The following is a 19210-nucleotide window of genomic DNA, read 5'->3' as shown; positions in this document are numbered from 1 at the left end:
TCGCAAGAACATGGCAGCTTTCAGAGAAGAGCCCCTCACCTTAACGCATAGGAAAGGGTCTCTCATCACGGCTGAAGGCAGTACCCATGTCTTGACAAGAAATAGCTCCCACTTCAAAAGGATGCCAGGAATCGTACCGCTAGTTGAACCTCGCACACCCCGAAGCACATGGGAAAAGGACGCACCCTACGAAGGAGACGGAGAGGATTCCGGCGCAGAGGAGCCATGTTGGCTCTCCCAGGAATCGAGCGAGAGAAACGTCTGGAGGCCCCAAAGGACTCGCAGAAAACCACATCGCCTCATTGAAGAAATGTCATGATCCCGAACTTTATGTTTAGTATCGGGGGGGGGGGGGGGGTGATGTCGTCACTCACTCCCTGGTCACGTGTGAAGGGACACGGGGCAACGGGAAGGGGAGGGACGGGAAGCACGTGGATTCAGTCAGTTCCAGAAAAGGCTGTAAGAAATAAAGACGTGTTGATACGCACCGCATTCGTGTCTGTCCATTTTATGTGAGAAGCTTGTAAGCATGATCGCATAGGTTTGCAGGAGATCGATCCACCTCTTTACACAGGCCAACCAATATGAAATGTACAGATAAGAACTACCAAATTAAACACACCATTATTTTGCAATCCATTATGGATTTGTGCTGTCCCTGAGGATGATGATCTTTAAATAAAGTGAAATATGTATTAATTAAATTTGCGCAATTCAACATCAACTATGAACACTCATGGTCACCGGGTTTATATATATTTCTTAAACACATTTCTTACAACGATTGGAAACTTCTGGTACGCATTTATTGGTAACACAATGACCCAATCCCAAAATATGGTGCTCGTATTATCCTAGCGCCAGTAGAAACAAAAAACAGACGTCTGAGGGAACGTTACCATGACGACATAACAACAATGTTAAATACATGACTCAGGCGCCATTCGGCGTCCCAGTCACCAGCCGAGGCGTGCAGATTCTAGTATCGGATAATTACAAACGGCAAGAGACCGTCAGCAAAGTACAACTTTGCTTAAACTCGAATCTGTAAGCGTTGATGCATAGCTGGCAGAGCGCACGTGAAGCTGTTGAAATAGACAATGATGCAATTCGTTCGAATAACTCTCAGAAAGATCTTTTACTTTTTGCAAAAGCCTCTCAACGCAGAACATGAGACTAATATACACTCGTTTGCCGCTAATGAGTTGGTTTCAACAGCTATACAACCCTAAAGCTAATTTAATGTCTGTATGAAGGAGTATAAATTAGATGAAACACAACTAGTCAAGGAGGTCAAATAATGTCTGAAATAATACACGCATCTTGCACACTCAGACCAAAAACGATTATATTATACATTTATTAATGCACGTTCTCACATATACAGGGATTTAACCCAGCTATTTTGAAAGCAGCAACTTAAGAATATACCTGAGACTCACACAACAAGGTAACAAAACCTATCTATTACGAACCGTTACATAGATATGCAAACGACCATTTTACAAGGCTTAACTCACCCCAATTGTTTTGTCTCGTTTCTCCCTTCTCTCTCTCATTTTTGTTTCTGCATTTGTCTTAACCCATCGATTCTCCCCGCTACCAACCCCTGCTTTTCTGTCTTTTTATTGCACAAATGGGAATATGTGCATCAACATATATTTTTGTCTTATACGTTTGTCTTATGGTTTAAACATTCAATGTGTATTTATTTATTTATGTCTCGCACAGATGTGGAAATTACTGTCGAATACTACTTGTGATCGTTATAGATTGACTTGTATCAAGAAACAAGCCCTGATTTGATAAAGGCTTTTTTAAGCAGAAACACGTGTCATCACCAAGAGCATTCATGATTAAATATACTTTGGAACACTAGTTTGGTGCAGTCTGTTATCTGAGTATTTCTTTAAATGTACTTATTGGCAGTGGTTTGTTTGGTTTTTTAACCACCACTCAGTAAGACGCGACTTTTGGTTTTAGATACCTGAGCTAAACTATTCTCTATGTTCAACATATTTATGTCGCCTGGATTGACCGGCCCTCCTAAGCCAATACCCTTTTACAAACTCTTTTGAATGTTGTCTGAGAAATGTGCTGCATGTGGAAGAAGGTGCAGAACTGCTTCAATTAAATCACCTTTGTGTGAACTCTCCAGGTATGTGTTTGGTGGGCACTAGTAATAAGGGCAAACCACCTGCTGCTATGAGCTTTATAGGCCTTCAAGTGGAAAGGGGATTCGGACTGGCATTACCTTATTAGCAGTGATGGAAGTGAGCAGGAGCGGCTGGGGGCAGTGCCCCTCTACTTATATTTTTCAAGTGTCACCATTCCCATACTTTTATCTTAAAATGAAACTGCCCCGGGTCGGTTCTTTTTAAAATAAAAGTATAGGAAGAACGCAAGGTAAATCAGAACGTCTCCTGCAGCAGGCCTCCAGCAATATAAGGGTCACGGGCACACAATGCTTAGCCTTGGCCCACGCCTGCGCATTGAGCAGTTGCCGACGTTTGCACTGTCGGTTACTGCACGTGCCCTCACAGTGCACAAGCACAGGCCAAGTCTCTATCATCAGGTGTTTCACACAAGCCCTACACAGCCAGGTACTTCAATGGTTGGCCTGGCCCACACTCTTTATATTGATGGGCGTGACTTTTTTTGCCCGCGCAGTGCAGACATCCTGCGGGACGCCAGAGTCCCACGTTTGCTTCAGCTGGCAGACCTGCCTGATGAAAGCCTTTTCATCTCCTCTGCTCGTGGTTGACTTTATCTTCCCATTTCGCCCCCTACTTGTCATCATTGTTCTGCCTAGTACATGTGCCTCTATGCTTTTCACATGTGTAGATGTTTCCTTCATGCCGTGTGTCCATTTGAGTCTTTGCGTTTCTACTGCTTGTTTCTGGTTGCCCTCTTTGTCGTTTTGTTTGTTTGCGGTTTCCTTCAACCCTCCCTTTGTTTTTTTTATCCCTCCTTCTTCCCTTATCATTACTTTAATATTGTTTGCTCCTTTTGCTGTTCAGTATTTTGTTTCTGACTATTCCTTTCTCTCTTTTCACCCTTGTGTTCATTCTATTTTTCTGTATAATTTTAAGTGGCTTTCATAACACGCTAGTACAGCATAGGCAACATCTTGGCTGTGCAAGTTTTCTTCTGCTCTGTGTCCCACCATCATTTGTATTTGTATTCATCTGGTTGTTTCTTCCTTTCTCCCTTCCTCCTTTGCATCCCACTGTGTCCAATTCAGTTCCAGTGGCATTGCTTATGCTCAATCTTCTTCCAACTCTCCCTGCTCCATTACCTGCTCAGTGTCCTTTCTCCCTCTTTCCCTTTCAATCTTTGCTTTTTACCTGCACACCACTGCTCCCCTTTTTTTAACGCCCCATTTCCCCTCTTCATCCCCTTTTCATTTACTTCACTATATTCTTTGCCTCTTTTCTCTTGTACCCTCGACCTTCCCCCTTTAATGTTGCTTCCACAGCATCTTTCTTTTCTCCACCACTTGTGAAAGTGAGCGCTAAGCAGTGCAGCAGAACTGTTCACCCCTGGTTCTGCAATGCATCCTCGTTGCTCTGTGTCAACAGAGCATTAGAATGGGATCAATTAGGTCCTGATGGGAGGGAGGAGGTACTGTTAGCAGGGACTTCAGCCCATAAGAAATGTGAAGGGTGCGTAATGCAGCATGCTGACTGTGTGAAATAAGACTGGTTTCAAACCCCAAGTGAGATTGTTTGGGCTCACATTACTTTGCCTGCTGCTACTGTCTGTGATCTTTCATGCAGGATGGGGAAAATACAGCTAAATTGATACTATTGTTCTTTAACATCTTTCTTTGACAATTGACATAGTGTAAGGTTAGTTTATTATGACAAGCTGCTTTATTATTTGAATTATTTTCAAGGCATTTCTTTAAACAAAGTCTTAATAAGGTTATGTGGTCAACTGCTTAAATGGTCCACATCCTGTGTTTACCCCTAAACCAAAGTGTGTGATCCTGGGCACATCATTTAATCTCACTGTGTTTTAACTGGTGTCCCCATAAGTGATTCAGCGCACAGTTTATGCTATTATATCATTATGCTATTATGAGCTATCCTCACTCATGGTTTAATGACTACAGAGTTGCTTCACATATACTAATATTGTCAATGTATTTCACATCACAAAGTTATTCGCCCCTCAACTATCTTATGGCAACTTTTTCTGAAGTTACTTCGCATGACATCTTCTCATGAAATACTGATGATGCTTATTGCAGTGCCCTTTCTGTGCCCTTTCTGAGAAGTCACTGATGTTGGTGTCAATGTGTATACAAATCAGGATGTTTGCATATATTTTGCCCCACAGGGCCTGGGCAAAGCTCTAACAGAGGAGTGTCCTTCTTCTATAATGGTCCTACAGTGTTTTGTGCTAAGTATGTGTTAAAAATGCCATCTGCGACACATTTCTTATTATGAATGGCTTTTTATACTGGTGTTAAGGGCAAAGCCAACTAAGTGTTCTTACGTGGCCTATCTGGAAAGGTTTTCTTACTATGGCATGGCATTTTGAACTGTGTTAAGAGGGAAAATCCATCATGAAGCGTATTTATAATATGGTCTGTGTGGGCTTGCAATTTGTGCTTAGCAGGGACATGTTTTATTACTGTGGCATGTGATCTTAAACTGATGTTAAGGGCAAAACTGAAAGCCAACATGACGTGGTTATCCTATATGGCCTAACCAGCCAACACAGTGCAGCCAGTCAGGACACGTTTCAGACATGTCCTTACTGCCTACACCAGTGACGGCCAGCATAACCATGCACAAATACTTTATTACTGTGACATGGCATTTTCTTGCTGCCATCAAGAGCAAAGCCAACATGAATGTCAAAACCCAGCTCTTCTCCTAACTGCCACTCACCCCTTACTTTTGTAAATAATATCAGCACACTGTTCACCAACATGCATGATTCTATTGACTCTTCTATGTAACCACTCCATTGTACTCATTACTGACGTAATCTGCTAACTGTATGACAAAGTTGTTTTCCTTGACTTGTACTTGCAACAGTGCCTCAATGTCTCAGGGTTGTTTGTGCACTTTACAAATTAAATAAATAAAAAAAATAAATGATGTGGCCTTACTGGCCCACATTGTTGCAGCAAATCTGAATATATGTTCTAACTGTGGCATGGTGTTCTTTAATGGCTTCAAGGGAAAAGCCAAAAGGAGTATGTTCTTGCTTGGTCGATACTGTCATATATTTGCAGAGCCAGCATGGAAATGTTTATAGTATCATTACTGGTAATATGGTCAAAGCAAGCATTTCTACGGTCTTGCATGTAAATACTAGCATACATTGGTTTAGCCAGCATGGGCATGTATGGGCACAGGCAGCATTATTTTTTGTCACAATGGCAGAATATGCATTGTAGTGGGAAAAGGCATCATGAAAATGCATTGGGAAATGCTCCTGTGCACTGTTGGTGACTTGGCAATGGCGTCACATCGATTTTTCATGACTTACCCTAGAAATCTGTTTGTAAACTTTGTAACTTTTTACCCAATATTTCTCAGAAAATGTGTTGTCAAATACACCATGAAACCCATTATTTAAAAATAAAAAAAAACCTCCATCCCTCAAACCCCTTATACTATGCTCGGTCACTCCCACGTATTCATAAGAAATGTTTACTCTCACCCATTAAAATAATTCACCAGCCGCCACTGGAAACCACGCCACCAATTTTTCCATAATATCCACAGTTCAACTACCCCCCACCCCCCACTTCGACCACTGCTTACTAGGATTGTGCATGTTGGCCTCCGAGTGAAGTTTTGTGTCCATCAGTCTCTATGGCCTGTTCACTGTAATGCATAAGCCCTCGTAACGCATGTAGTCTCACTGTGCTCCACTGTAAGCAGGCACATCAAGCGCAAAGTCTATTTCTGACATGACACATATGATCGAGTCCCTGCTTCAGGTATGCCATTTGATTAAAAGAGACACAGAAGCGAATGGTGAGCCAAATAGGCAAGTTTGGCTGTCTTTTGGGTGGCCTGCATTCCTGTGGATTTCAGCAAATGTAACCATTTCACTCACTGCCCCTCCCCTCCAAACATGCCCCAACTCCAGTTTAACAACAAATGCATCCAACATCCCCCACTTCAGGAGAGAATCACCCACGCTCGAAGGAAAGTCCCACGCAGTGCACACTGCACTTTACCAGGTGGGCGTTCATGTCATTGCTCACCATGGAAACGGAATCCCTGGTGCTGTGTATCTGAGTGGAATGCAACTTTCTTTTTTATCCAGGATTGATCAGGGGTAACACAGGCCACATTGCATTGCATTGCTGGAGCTCCTGAGTCCTGCTCATGCAAACCACTTGGCCACACTAGGGGTGATCCTGTAAAATGGATTCTGGCTCAAGTACTGGCAGGCTTTACAGTACCACTCTGGCCAATTGGCATCACCCTTAACCTGAAATCGACCTCGCCATTTAAAATAGCGTTGGTACTGTTCATCATCAGAGTCCAAAAGTTTCAAATAAGATGCCAGTTCCTGAGCACTCGGGAAGTCATCCACATGGATGAAGGCATCGCTGGGCAAGAAGCGCTCGTAGTTCTCCCGTGTTGGGCCAAGAACAATGGGCACTGTGCCTGAAAGCAGAGCATTATCCCATAGCTTCTCAGTAATGTAATCCTTGTGTACAGAGTTTTCAAATGCCAGATAGAACTTATACTGCGAAATAGTGGAATATTTATTAATCTTGGCCAGGGGTTGAGCCACTCGCCCAAAAAGATCCACCTTGACATGTTTCTTCAGTTCCTCATAATATTGCACACGCCTTGAGTTTGGGTTCCAGTTACTGATCACCCAAGACACTAATTTGGATTTAGGTGGGATAGTGAAGTTCTCTGGTTCCTTCAGCAACTCAAGCCAACCGTAAGGTGTGAAAATATCAGAGTCTTGTCTGTAGGACATGGTAACGTTAAACAGGTTGTTCAATGGTTCTAGGTTTCCTAAATTGCTTGGGGACTCCATATTGAACCAAACCCAGCGTTGAAAGGTGAATCTTGGCTCTTGAAACAGCTCCTCTCTAGAACTTCTCAAATCACGGTAATGGAAAATGACTGCATCTGCTTTTTTGTACAAGGTCCGATTGACTGTGAAGTAACAACCTGAGATTCCTAAAAGTGAATCACACTTATCCAGAGGAAATCTCTCCCCAAATGGCCATGTCCAGAGCAAGATGACCACTTTGGGTTCCGCCCGTTCTTCAATGGTGGTATTATTTGTCATCTCAGACAGGCAGATACTGATACCTGGCTCCTTGGATATGCGGATGTAGCTGAACACACACATGACAGTGAAGAATTGTAAGAAGAAGAGAAATAAGATCTTTCGCGTTGCAGATGTCTGCGATTTCGGCTCCATGGCTGGGGCTGCAGAAAAGAAAGAAGGGGGAAGTCAATCATTAAGGAAGCAAGGTGGAGTTTTTGATCTTTGAATCTTTACATACATTTTACCTCATTCCTATTCAAACAAAATCATTGCCCACATGAGAACAAGAACACAAATGGGGCAGAGGATCTCAGAAAAAACACTCTGTGGGAGAGAGTTCTAGTGTATCCTCCTGAGAGCAACCTCTGGCCTTTCTATACTCAGGAAACCTACATCCAGATCTCAGGCTGCCATTAAGCACTTAGCTACTCCTCCCGTCGGAATTGAGTGACTCCCACCCCAATACCAGAGGTTCTAAAATTGAAACCATACATTAAAAGCACACAAAAAAATATAAGAAAGAAAAACACGAGATCCTGAACAGAACATAAATTAAGACTATCCCCATGAAGAATGTTCTCTGAGTCTGAAACTCAGGAAAGACATTTATGTTATGTTGTGTGGTTTTGTACCGCACACTGATGCCATTTGTGTGGCCTCTTGGCGCTCTGGCCGATCTGCAATGGAAGGAGGGTTGGTGGGGGGAAGTTTGTTAGTGGGATTGAGAGTTAGAGGAGCAAGAGAGCTTTGATGTGCTTTTGGCAGCTTCAGTTTGGAAAAAAACAGTCACTGAGCGTTGGTGCATTTTTGGTCTGTAGCTGTCATGTGGTGTTGAGATATGATTGTGCATGTGTGCTTTGTGTGTACTTGTGTTTGGTGTCATGTTGGGTGTAGTGAAGTGTGTGTGGTTTGTGGTGTGGTAGGGGTAGAGGTAGGGTTGTGTTTAGTTCAGCATTTGGGGTGAGTATGCAGAATATTGAGTTTTTGGTGTGGTTAGGTAGTGCAACACATTTTCTACCACCAAAATTCAATTAGGTGCAGCACTTTTCCTATGCCCAATAATCCATCTAAGTGCGGCACATTTCCTACCCCCAAAATACACGTTTCATATCCCCAGATGTATTTCTAAGTGCAAAACCATTCCTACCCCCAGAATACAGCTAAAGCTGACACATTGTCTACCCCCAGTAATCCATCTTGGTGCTGCACATTTCTACCCCCTAAATACAACCAATTGCAAAACAATTTCTATCCTCAAAAATCCATCTGAGTGTGACACATTTCCTACGCCCACCAATCAATCGAAGTGAGACACGTTTCCTACCCCCCAAAATACAGCCAAGTGCAACCTTTTTCCCATTCCCAACAGTCCATCCAGTTGCAAAACATTTCCCACCCCAAAATACAGCCAAGTGCAGCACACAGATGGCTGCCAATAAAGGTGGCAGGGCCTTAATTGAGCAGCATGGTTCAACACAGTTGCTAACTGGAAAGCGTAGCGGGGTTCAGCGCAATTGCTAGTTGGGAAGCACAGTTATGTTCAGCACAGTCACCAACTGGAAAGTGCTGCAAGGTTCAACAGGATTACCAACCGGGAAGCGCAGCGTGGATCAGCACAAATGGCCAGCTGTAATCGTGGCAAGGTTTGACACAATGGATAACTCTAAGGTGCAGCCAGGTTCAAGACAATGGTTATCGCATATCACTGCCACCCGCTTGGTCTCCTGGTACCCCCGTGTATCCAATAAGGAAGGAGGGCATGGGGGGAGGTTGTTGGTGGGTACATAGGGAAAGTACAGGAGCTTTGATGTGCTGTTGGCAGCCTCAGTTCGGAAAACCGGTCATTGTGTGGTGGTTTGCAGAATTTGGAGGATGTTTTACTGTGCTGGGTGTGTGGGTGTGTGTCTAGTTTGTGTGCTTGGTTCATTTTCTTGTTCAGTGTTGTGTGGTTTGTGTGGCTTGTTGTGGTGTGTGATGGTCTTATGTTATATTGCAGTAAAGGTATGTTTTATATAGTTTGCGTTTAGGATGAGTAAGCAGAATACAATGAGATTTGTTATTTACCTCAAGGGCTGGTGTGTCCCCCTCATGTCAGACAGCCTCATCCATTCACTACTCATGGGGTACACTCAAATGTGTTACCCTGACCTTCTAGGATTATATCCAGACTCTGCACAATGTTTATTTTTAAGTTGAATCCAGGTCCTCCACATTGATCATCCTCAGCCATACCCAAGTTCACCATTGTATACCCTTTAACACATCCGGAGCCAAAGCACTGGCCACCCTGGTACACACCTACGATCAGTACATTTCTCAATGGAGGAATTTGTCTGCGTCAGGGCATATCTTTACAGCACTTTTATTCTAGTTGATTTCTCTTCTTTTGTAGTGGATGGAGTTTGTTGCTCTGGGGTGTTAAAGTGCCATGTTTTTAACTATTTCCTGAATTTGAGGTGATCCTCTGTCATTCGTATTTCCAGTGGTTTCCTGATCCGATGCTGATCCTCCACATTTTTGTTTTGAGTATTGTTTTGGTTCAAGGCAGATTTCATTGCTGGATCTTAGTGTTCATGCTGGTTTGTAGTTCCTGAATTATTCCTATATGAACTCTGCTCCTTGGCTGTGGATCACTTTGTGTGTTATGCACACTGTTTTGAAGAAGATTTGCTTTTTGGCTGGCAGCCAGTGTAGCATTCTTAGTGCTGGTGTGATGTGGTCTATTCTGGTGAGTTTAAGGAGTAGTCTTGCCGCTGCGCTCTGTATCTGTTGTAGTTTTCGCAAGAGGTAGTGTGGCATTCTCAGGTAGATGCTATTGGCATAGTTTATTCTTGACATGACGAGGGAGATGATGGCAAGTGTTCAGTGTGTGAAGGGGAAGAATGGAAGTATCTTCTTGATCGTGTGCAGGTGGAAGATGCATTTCTTAACTATCGCATTGACTTGTGGCTCTAGCGTTAATTCTTTGTGCATTAGGATCCCAAGGTTTTTTACCACCTTGGATGGTTCGGGTGGTTTTCCCAGTTAAGACGGTCATGTAAAGTGCTGGTTGTTTGCCATGGCTTTGGGTGTAATCATAATTTCAGTTTTGTCCAAGTTTAGTTTAAGGCTGTTGGTCATCATTCATTGGTTTAGTTCCTTGAGACAACCAGTTAGTGTTTTGTTTCCCTCTTCATTGGCTTCGATTTTAATGATGATTTTGGTGTAGTCTGCATAGTTTTAGCAGGTGAGGCCATGACGTTTGTTGATGTTAGTTTGGGGTTTCATAGAGAGATTAAAGAGTAATGGTGACAGCGAAGAGCTCTGTGGGACTCCATGTATTGTTTTTCGAGGTGTTCATTTTAAGGGTGCTAGCCAAGTTGTTTGATTTCCTTCTCTCAGGAATGATTTTAGCCAGAGGAGAGCTGTGGTGCCAATCCTGATAGCTTCTAGTCTTTTGATGAGGTTGTCATGGTTGACTGCGTCGAAGGCTGCTGAGAGATCGAGTAATATTGGTGCTGAGTTTGTGTTGGTGTCAGCGCTGGTCTTTAGATCCTCCCAGTTGGACAGTAGGGTGGTTTCTGTTCCTCTCATAGGTCTGATGCTTACTTGTACCTGATCTAGCAGATGATTGTTTTCCACGTTTTCCACCATATGTTCATAGACATAGCTTTCCAGTAGCTTTGCTGTGTATGGGATCTTTGAAATTGGTTGGTAGTTGTTAAGGTCTTGCATGTTGCCAGTGGTGCCATTAAGGAGTGGTTTGATGAAGGCCGATTTGAAGGCTCGTGGCACAGTTCCTGTTTCTATTGAGAGATTGAAGAGACTGATAGTATTCTGCTGGTGTTTTTGGGAGAGGACAGTTTTGTAGATGTCCGGTGGGCAGGGATCTGCTGTGGAGCCAGCTTTGTTGCTTTTGCTCACCGGGAAGTTGAATCTATTTGTTGAGATTGGAGAGAGGCGGTTTAGCCTGGTTGTTGGCCCCAGTGTTGGCTGGCTGGGTTGGTGATTGGGGTTATTTGGCCTGCTTAGAATGAGTTGCTGAATGTTGGCCATTTTGTTCCTAAAATGGTTGGCGAGATGGTTGCATAGTTTTGGTGCATGAATTGGTGAGTTGTTGCACATGGATGGGTTTCTCTCTCATTTATGATACTTAACATTTCTTTTTGTGTGTTGCCTGCTCTGGCGATCAGTTCGTTACAGTATTCTTTTTGTTGCTTTGAATTTTTGCATTGCTGTGAGGTGGGGTGAGAACTTTCTTGCCACTGATTGTTTGCATGATGGGATGAACGTTTTTTCTGGCACAATGTCATCAATTATTTCCTTGCTCCCTTTTAGGATTGTGTCCATTCTTTGTTGAATGTCGATTACATCTAGGGTGCTGAGCGACAGTGTTACCACTAGTTTGGCATTTAGGTCCACACTGTTACTACTTCTCCAATTTCTTTTCAAGGTTGGAGGATTATTAGAGGGTGTGTTGCGTGTTCTAGATGGAAAATGGACCACAAATGGTATAATGAGGTGATCACTCCAAAGGATTTCCATTGATGGTGCAGTTGTGACCAGGCTTCTGTTGCCGAAGATTGCATCTAGAGTGTGGCTGGCTTTGTGCGTCACTCCTTTTACCATTTGACGCAGTTGCATTGTTGCTAGTTGGTTGGTTAGAGTGTTGGCTGAGTTGATGTACTCTTATTCAAACCAGATTTGGAGTCTCCAATCATAATTTGGTGGTTGTGTTTAATGGCCATTTTGGTGAGTGCGTCCACAAAGGTATCTACGAATGTGAAGTCGTAGGTTAGTGGTCTGTAGATGAGTACAAACATGAGGTTAGTTTGAGGGTCTGGGGCTAGGTTTACAATGAATTATTAACAGTTTGGGATGTTTAGTGGTTGAGTTGTTGATATTTTTAGGTTGTCCTTGTATGCCACCGCAAGTTCTGTTCCTTGTTTTCCTTCCCTGTTGGCTTGCTTGATTTTGAAGTTGCCAGGTAGGCAGTTGTGCGTTTTGCACAGTGACCTTGTAGTTTTGAGTTAGCCAGGTTTCAGTGATGAATAGGATGTCTAGCCCTCTGTCGCATAGCAGGTCATAGATTTTAGTTGTGTGCTTTGTCATCGATCTCGCATTGATTGGGATGCAGTGTTTCTTTTTATTTGTTGTAGTCTTCAGCTGTGTCCTTGGTGTTCATGTTGGTATTCGTTGATGCTATCATTTCACCTTTTTAGGTCTGCATAGTCTATTTCTTCATTGAGTAGTTCAGTTAGGTGGCGGATTGGGTTGATGTCTTCTTTGTGTTCTTCTCATTGTTGTGGTTGCTGGGGTCGTCGGTTGTGCACGTTTTTGGTGATGAATGGTAGTGTTACTTTCTTTTGTTTCAGTGTGTTTCACATCTTTTCCCTTGTTCTCTTATTCTGCTGATGTGCTGCTAGTTCTTGAGTATCAGTGACTGTTCGAGTGGGTGGTGGGTTCACATGTCTGGTGTGAGGTAGAGTGATTTTAGTCTCATTTCCGCAGATGGACTTAGTTTCGTTGAGCGGGTTGGTGTGTGGTCCCAAAGTGTGTGTCTTTTTCCTGGTGTGGTATTCTCAGAATGCTCCATTCCATTGGTTCTGTTTTGGATGTTTCTTGTGTGTCAGACTTTCCTGGTGCGTGGCATATTGGCCAGATATTTCGCAGAGTTAGCTGTAATGAGTTGTCTGTTGAGATGTTCTTCCTGGGATGACCTGTCTATTTATTGGTTCACAGTTGCGAAAGCCTTCTCGTGATTACTTCGGTTTTACTTTGCGTAGTGGGGGCTTGTGGTTATGTAATTAGTTGTTGTGGGTACTTCCTTGGATCACTGGGAAAATGCAGTAAGGGTCATCAAGGCTAAAAACAATGGCTGACCAGCAGGCTATCTGAGTTGTTCAGTGAGATTCAACACAGTGGCTGACTAGGAACTAGGCACAAGGTTTAACACAATGGTTACTTAGAAGAGCAGCAAGGTTTGGCACAGTTGGTAACTGGAGAGTGCAGCCAGGTTCAACACCTTGGCTGACTAGCATGTGCAGTAATGTTTAACAAAATGGCTAATTGGAAAGTACAGCAGGTTTAATACAATGGCTAACTGGAAAGCACAGCAAGGTTTAAGACAGTGTCTAACTATGTTTATGTTTATGTTTATTGTGTTTATATAGCGCTTTACACCAAAGCTCTTTACATTATAACAACAAGGATACAATAAAAACAGTAGAAGCAATTACAAAATATTGATCAAACCAGTAAAACAGTAAATAGAACAATTTGCCGGTGAAGATAAACGAGAGAGGAGGGGGTGGACAAGGGGAAGGAAGTGGGAAACAGGAAGAGGAATAGGCTGAGGATGGGAGAGGAGGAGAGGGGACTTAAGAGGAACGGAGCAGGAAGAGAAAGGTAAGAATAGAAGGGTAAAAGGGAGGAGAGAGGAACGTGGAAGGAAGGGATAGGAGTGTAAGGGAGGGGAGAGGTAAGAAGAGATTTCAAGGAGACACGAAAGGAGGAATAGGTGGGGATGGAACATATAGAGAGTGGTAGGGAGTTGCAGTGAAGGGGGGCAAGGAGCTGAAAGGAACGAAAACTAGAGGAGGCGCATGGTGACGGGAGGACAGAGAGAAGGAAGAGATTGGTAGATCAGAGCGAGCGGGAGGGCGTGTAGAATGAAATGAGAGAGGAGAGATATGGGGGAGCAAGATCATGAAGAGATTTAAAGACAAGACAGAGGAAGTGGAATTTAAGTTGGGAATGTCAGGAAAGCCAGCCAAGATGAGAGAGCGAGGACAGACAGTACAGCAAGGTTCAACATATTGGGCTGACTAGAAGGTGCAGTAAGGTTTAAAACACTGGCTGACTGGAAGGTACAGCAGGTTTAACACAATAGCTAACTGGAAACACAGTAAGGTTTAAGACAGCAGATAACTAGAAAGTACAGCAAGGTTCAATATAGTGTCTATCGTTAAAGCACAGCAAGGTCTAACACAATGGCATCGAGGTGCTGTACACTGTGGCAAAATGCGCCAACGTTCAGAATATAGTCTGTGAGCAAATACATCTAGATTGAGAATATACGCTGTGAGCAAAGTATATTTAAAATCAACGCATACGCTGTGTGCAAAGCAGGCCTAGATTTATTTTATTTTATTTATTTATTTCATTACTAGAGCACCAAAACCCGGAGGCATTGAGGTGGTGTACAACGGTTACAGTACACAACAACTACGGCTAATAGGGGAAAGCAGGTAACTGGACATTCCCAGAAGAGGTGCAGCCCTTTGCTATGGCCCTTAGCTGGCTGTCTGGGTAGAGGCTGCCCTAGTAAGGCCCCTAAAGTAGGGCAGCCCAGTCACGTGGGCCTGAAACAAGCCAAGCTGGGACCCAGGCGGTTGGATAAGAGGACACATAGAACAAGAAGCCCAAACAAGGTGACCAAAAGCAGACAAATGCATTTGTGCAGTGCGCACATACACATTTCCAGCAGCTGAGTTGGGAAACACTGACCAAACTACAGTGTGAGGGTGCAGAAGTATGACTCTGACAGAGTGGAAGCATGCTTGTTGGAAAGTACTTTTATTATAAAAGTAAAGAAGAGGGAAAACCTATCTTGCCCTATTTCTATAAGGGGTTGCCCTACCTCAACAAAAACACTAAGGACTCTTTCAGGATGTCTGTAAAAAGAAAGTGTCCACCGTCCTGCGTGCAAACCTATTTCCGTACCCTTGCACTAAACTAACTAAGGAAACACTGGGTGTCTTGATCCAGAAGGAGGCTTCTCTCGCTCTCTGTTCAGTTCAGTTTGTTGTGTGAAAACACAATGAGAGGCACAGTTCCCAAGTATGAAAGGGGATGGAGTCTCTTCCCCCTTGTTTCTTCCTCCAGCTCAAAACTGTATTGGGAAGTCTGGTACACTATCCTGCCTGGCCTGACTATAGGATTCAGAACTCCAGCAAATGACTCTTCCTTTTGAAACTGGTCCTCAACCCCTTGTTTCAACCTCTTGTACTCTTTCACACTGGTTCCATATCCATCTGCATTGTCTCGGGTTCTCCCCAACTCTTTCACATGGGTACCAGATCCCTCTGTGCTGTCTTGGGTTCCCTCCAGCTCTTTCACATTGGTCCCAAATCCCTCTGGGCTGCCTCGGGTTCTCCCTGACTCTTTCTCTTTCTCTTGGGTTCTCCCCGACTCTTTCACATTGGTTCCAGATCCCTCTGGGCTGCTCCGTGTACTCCCAGACTCTTTTTCTCTCTCTGGGGTTCTCCCCAACTCTTTCACATTGGTCCCAAATCCCTCTGGTCTGCGCCGGATACACCCAGACTCTTTCTCTCTCTCTCGGGTTCTCCGCAACTCTTTCACATTGGTCCCAGGTCCCTGTGAGCTGTCTCAGGTTCAATCTGACGCTTTCACATGGGTCCCAGATCCCTCTGGGCTTTCTCGGGAGCTCCTCAACTTGTTCTGCCAGTCCTTCGTCTCCTGTGTGTGTCACAGACACCTTTTTATCCCCTCAGGTTCTCTGCGACTTGCTTTGAGCCTCAGCCCCTTGAAAGTGTCTCTTCCTCTTGTATGGGTCACTGACCCTGTGGCTTGCTTTTGTGTGCCTTGCCCACCTTCATATGGGTACCAGACCCTGGTGTGTTGCTCTGTCCGGCTGAACAGACGTGGTGTACACTCTTGCTGGTTACTGTTCCACACAGGATATGTTACACAGATTGTTTCTGCTTTTCTTCTCCCTTGTATTTCTTTCGGGTCTCTAACCCGGATTTGCCTCTGTGATTCACTCCGGTCCCAGACCCATTTATAGTGGCCTTCCAGGACACTTGGGTTATTCTTCTGCCAAGTGTTTACTGATGCCATATGTCTCTTTGTCTTTATATCTCTCTTAATATCTCTCTTGGGGTCCTTGACCTTTGGATTATTAACTTCGACTCTTATTGGATCATCAACCCTTGTTAGGTTCCCCTTGTTCGGTTCCCAGTACCTTGTCTATGGGTTCCTGCTGCGTTGTATTCTCTTCTGGCTCCTCCGACTCTCTGGGTGACCTTCCAATGCTCTCTGCTCGTCAGGCTTCACACCACAAGGCATCCCAAGTCTTCTGCTTGCGTTGATTCTCGTCTGCTTCTCATGGTCTGCCAGTTCTTGGCAGCACCTTCGCAGATGGCAGCCTCATTCCACTGCCTTCCGAGTCTACAGCTTTTTCCCATGTTTCTCTGTATGCAGCATTCAAACTTTGCTCTCAGTTCGTCCGGGGTAGGCTTGACAAATGGCTTAGTCCGTCTTCTGATTTGTACTCTGTATAACCCATAGGCAGTCTCCAACAACTAAAACTTTGTTCTGCTGTGGTCCACCCTCCTCTAGGTTCTCTTTTTAATGACTGCTCTGTTTCTGATGCCCTGATAACATTATTTGCTTCCTGGACTGTCTTGTTTTCTGCCTGCTCTTCTATCTGAGTTCTTGTCTACTTAGTCAATTGTCCACTATTGCCCTGTCCCTTTCTGTCTCGTCTGCTTGCATCCTTCCTTTTGTCCTCCCCTAGTGTCTCGCCTACAACTTTCCCCTCCACCCCTCTCCCTCTCTCCTCTTCCCCCACCTACTCTATGGTGCTCTCTTTTTCTACTACCTTTTCAAATAGCTTCTCTATCATCTATCCTGCTCTCTGGTAGGAAGAAGTTCAAAAAGGATATCCTAGTCTCCAACCCAGGCCTCCCTATCGCTGACACCTATACCAGTGCTTCCTCCAGACAGAATCTCACCGACATCCTCTTTGTCGTTCCCTCACCAGACCTATGGACCCTTCATAAGGTCTCTGTGCTCTATTCTTTCTCTTCATCTCCCATTAATGGTGGCACCCAGTGGGAGGCCCTCCTGGCCCCCTTCTACTCCTCTAAGGTCCTCATTAATGTTTACCTGAATGGCACTCTCTTGGTCCATGCCCTCAGGCCAACCTTCTCCTCTTTGATAGATGCTTCCCGCTCCTCATCAATTTCCTTTCTTCTCCTGCTGCCCTCATCTCCCTTCTTCGGCTTCCTTGTGTCCCCCCTCTGCCTCCTCCTTGGCTACCTTGCCCTCTCCTCCTTCCACTTCTGCCCCCCTTTGGGCTCCTCCTAAACCTCTGCAGGGCGTACCTCTGATTTGTACCCCTCCCCGAAAGTATTTCAAGGTTGCCAAACACTCCTCTGACATCTGTCGCCTCCTGTAAGAACTTGATCTCAATGTCCTCAGTCTCTCCGAGACATGGCTCATGGCCAGCCCTGTCACAAGCTTTGACGTTCTTCTCCCTGATGGCTACAAGATCCTCTCCGCACCCAGAACCAACCGTTCCGGAGGGCAAGTAACCTTGATCTTCCCAGAGTGGATTTCTGCCTCTGTCATTCCTATGCAGGCCTACTCTTTTGAATGCCTTGTCTGCAGGCTCTCTCACTCTCCTGGCCACTTTCTTACAGTGGCTACTATCTATCGGCCACCTGGTCAAATCACCTCCTTCCTCTCTGAGTGGGCGGACCTCTCCTCGACCCTCCTGGCATTGATCCTTCCTTCTTGGAGACTTTAACATCCACCTGGATGCTTCCTGTCCCTCCTGTGGACTGTTTCATGGCCTGTGTGATTCGCTCTCTCTTTCTATTCTCCCCTCTACCCCGACTCACTCTGCAGGGCACACTCTGGATATTCTGATCTTCTCAGACCGCCCTCTCTCTATCCCCATCACCACTCCTCTCTCCTGGAGTGATCACTTTCTCCTTTCCCCCCATCTCTCCCTCTCTACCCCTTAGGCCAAGCCAACTACAGCACTGTCACCTACCTTCTGGGTCATTCGACCCATGAAGCGTGTGTCAGTTGAGGCTTTCGCCACCACGTTCTCTGCCCCTCCTCCTCTGCTGGCTGTCTCAAATCCTGACACAGTCCTTTCCATGCTCCACTCTTCAATGTCTGATACTCTTGATGTTCTTGCCCCTGTCATGAGGATCCGCTTGAAGCCCAAAGACAAGTGCATCTCCTGGTATGACTCTGACTTCGTCACCCTTAAAAGCAAGTACAGGGTGGCTGAGAGGAAATGGCTACCACCTGCTCCAATGAAATGCTTATCACCATGGAGTTCGATAGCGCTTTACTTGGTCCCAGTAGTTTCTTGGAACTTAGTTTCCTCAACTCTACACAGATAGATAGAGGTGTGGGGAGCTACAAGGTACTCAGTGGTTTTAAAGGAAGGAGTGGCGGGCATGAAGGAGGGGAACACTGCGCTTTCACCACAGTGATCGTCACTGGTCCCATAGAGGGATTCCCTCCCCATGGGATCCACCAGCTGAGTACCACCCCCAACATCTCCAACACCTAGGTTCCTGAATTTTGTTGAAATCATTCAGCTTCATTCCTGGATGATTCCCACATCTCTGCTATTCTGATTATTGTTTTTCCCACATACTTGCCAATCTCCTTCTTTGGGGGTTCAGCTAACATGCTGCCATCATCTCTGCCCGCTTGGCTTCTTGGTCTTAGTCTATGCAACTGTAGTTCCTCTATACAGCAGTTAAGGTGGTCCCAGTCACTGATAATCGATAACAGGTGATCAATAACGAAATAAATTGAGTAACACAAAGTGCAAGAGAAAACACAGTTTTATTCGAATATAAACGGCAGGGAGCACATGCAACACAGCATTTTCTCAACAATATAACAAATGGCATCACAGTTAGTGATAAGAAAACACTTGTATTCACTTGTCCTATTGGTTAGTAAGGATTAGAGGTCACTTCTCAGCTTGTACATTCGTTCACTTCTAGGAACAGGTGGGGGTGGGGCCAGACCTTGTGCTGATCTTATCTGCGTCATCACACTTCCCACATCTCTCTTAGTTAGGGGCAGAGCACATCTTGGACAGCTTGGTCGCTGGATACTTTCCACTTCCCTTTTTCTTATTTACTTGATGGTGCCCAAATCACTTCCAACTTAGACAGCTGTG

At 44.7% G+C, this 19210-nt stretch overlaps 1 protein-coding gene across 4 annotated transcripts in view; it reads right to left on the bottom strand.

Moving 5' to 3' along the window:
• Positions 1-1341: 1341 nt before the first annotated feature.
• LOC138503807 (4-galactosyl-N-acetylglucosaminide 3-alpha-L-fucosyltransferase FUT6-like) overlaps positions 1342-19210 on the bottom strand; it is a 528320-nt gene continuing 510451 nt past the window's right edge. For all 4 annotated transcript variants that reach the window (XM_069623820.1, XM_069623822.1, XM_069623821.1 and 1 more), the window contains one exon: positions 1342-7430. In XM_069623820.1, coding sequence (XP_069479921.1) covers positions 6358-7422 — 1065 coding nt within the window. In that variant the 5' untranslated portion in view covers positions 7423-7430 and the 3' untranslated portion in view covers positions 1342-6357. The remainder of the gene's footprint in view (positions 7431-19210) is intronic.

This window comes from Ambystoma mexicanum, chromosome 11 (assembly GCF_040938575.1).
Source record: "Ambystoma mexicanum isolate Mex_15411 chromosome 11, UKY_AmexF1_1, whole genome shotgun sequence".
NCBI classification, from domain to species: domain Eukaryota; kingdom Metazoa; phylum Chordata; class Amphibia; order Caudata; family Ambystomatidae; genus Ambystoma; species Ambystoma mexicanum.
Note: the sequence above shows the minus strand (reverse complement) of the source record. Positions and strands in the feature narration are given on the sequence as shown.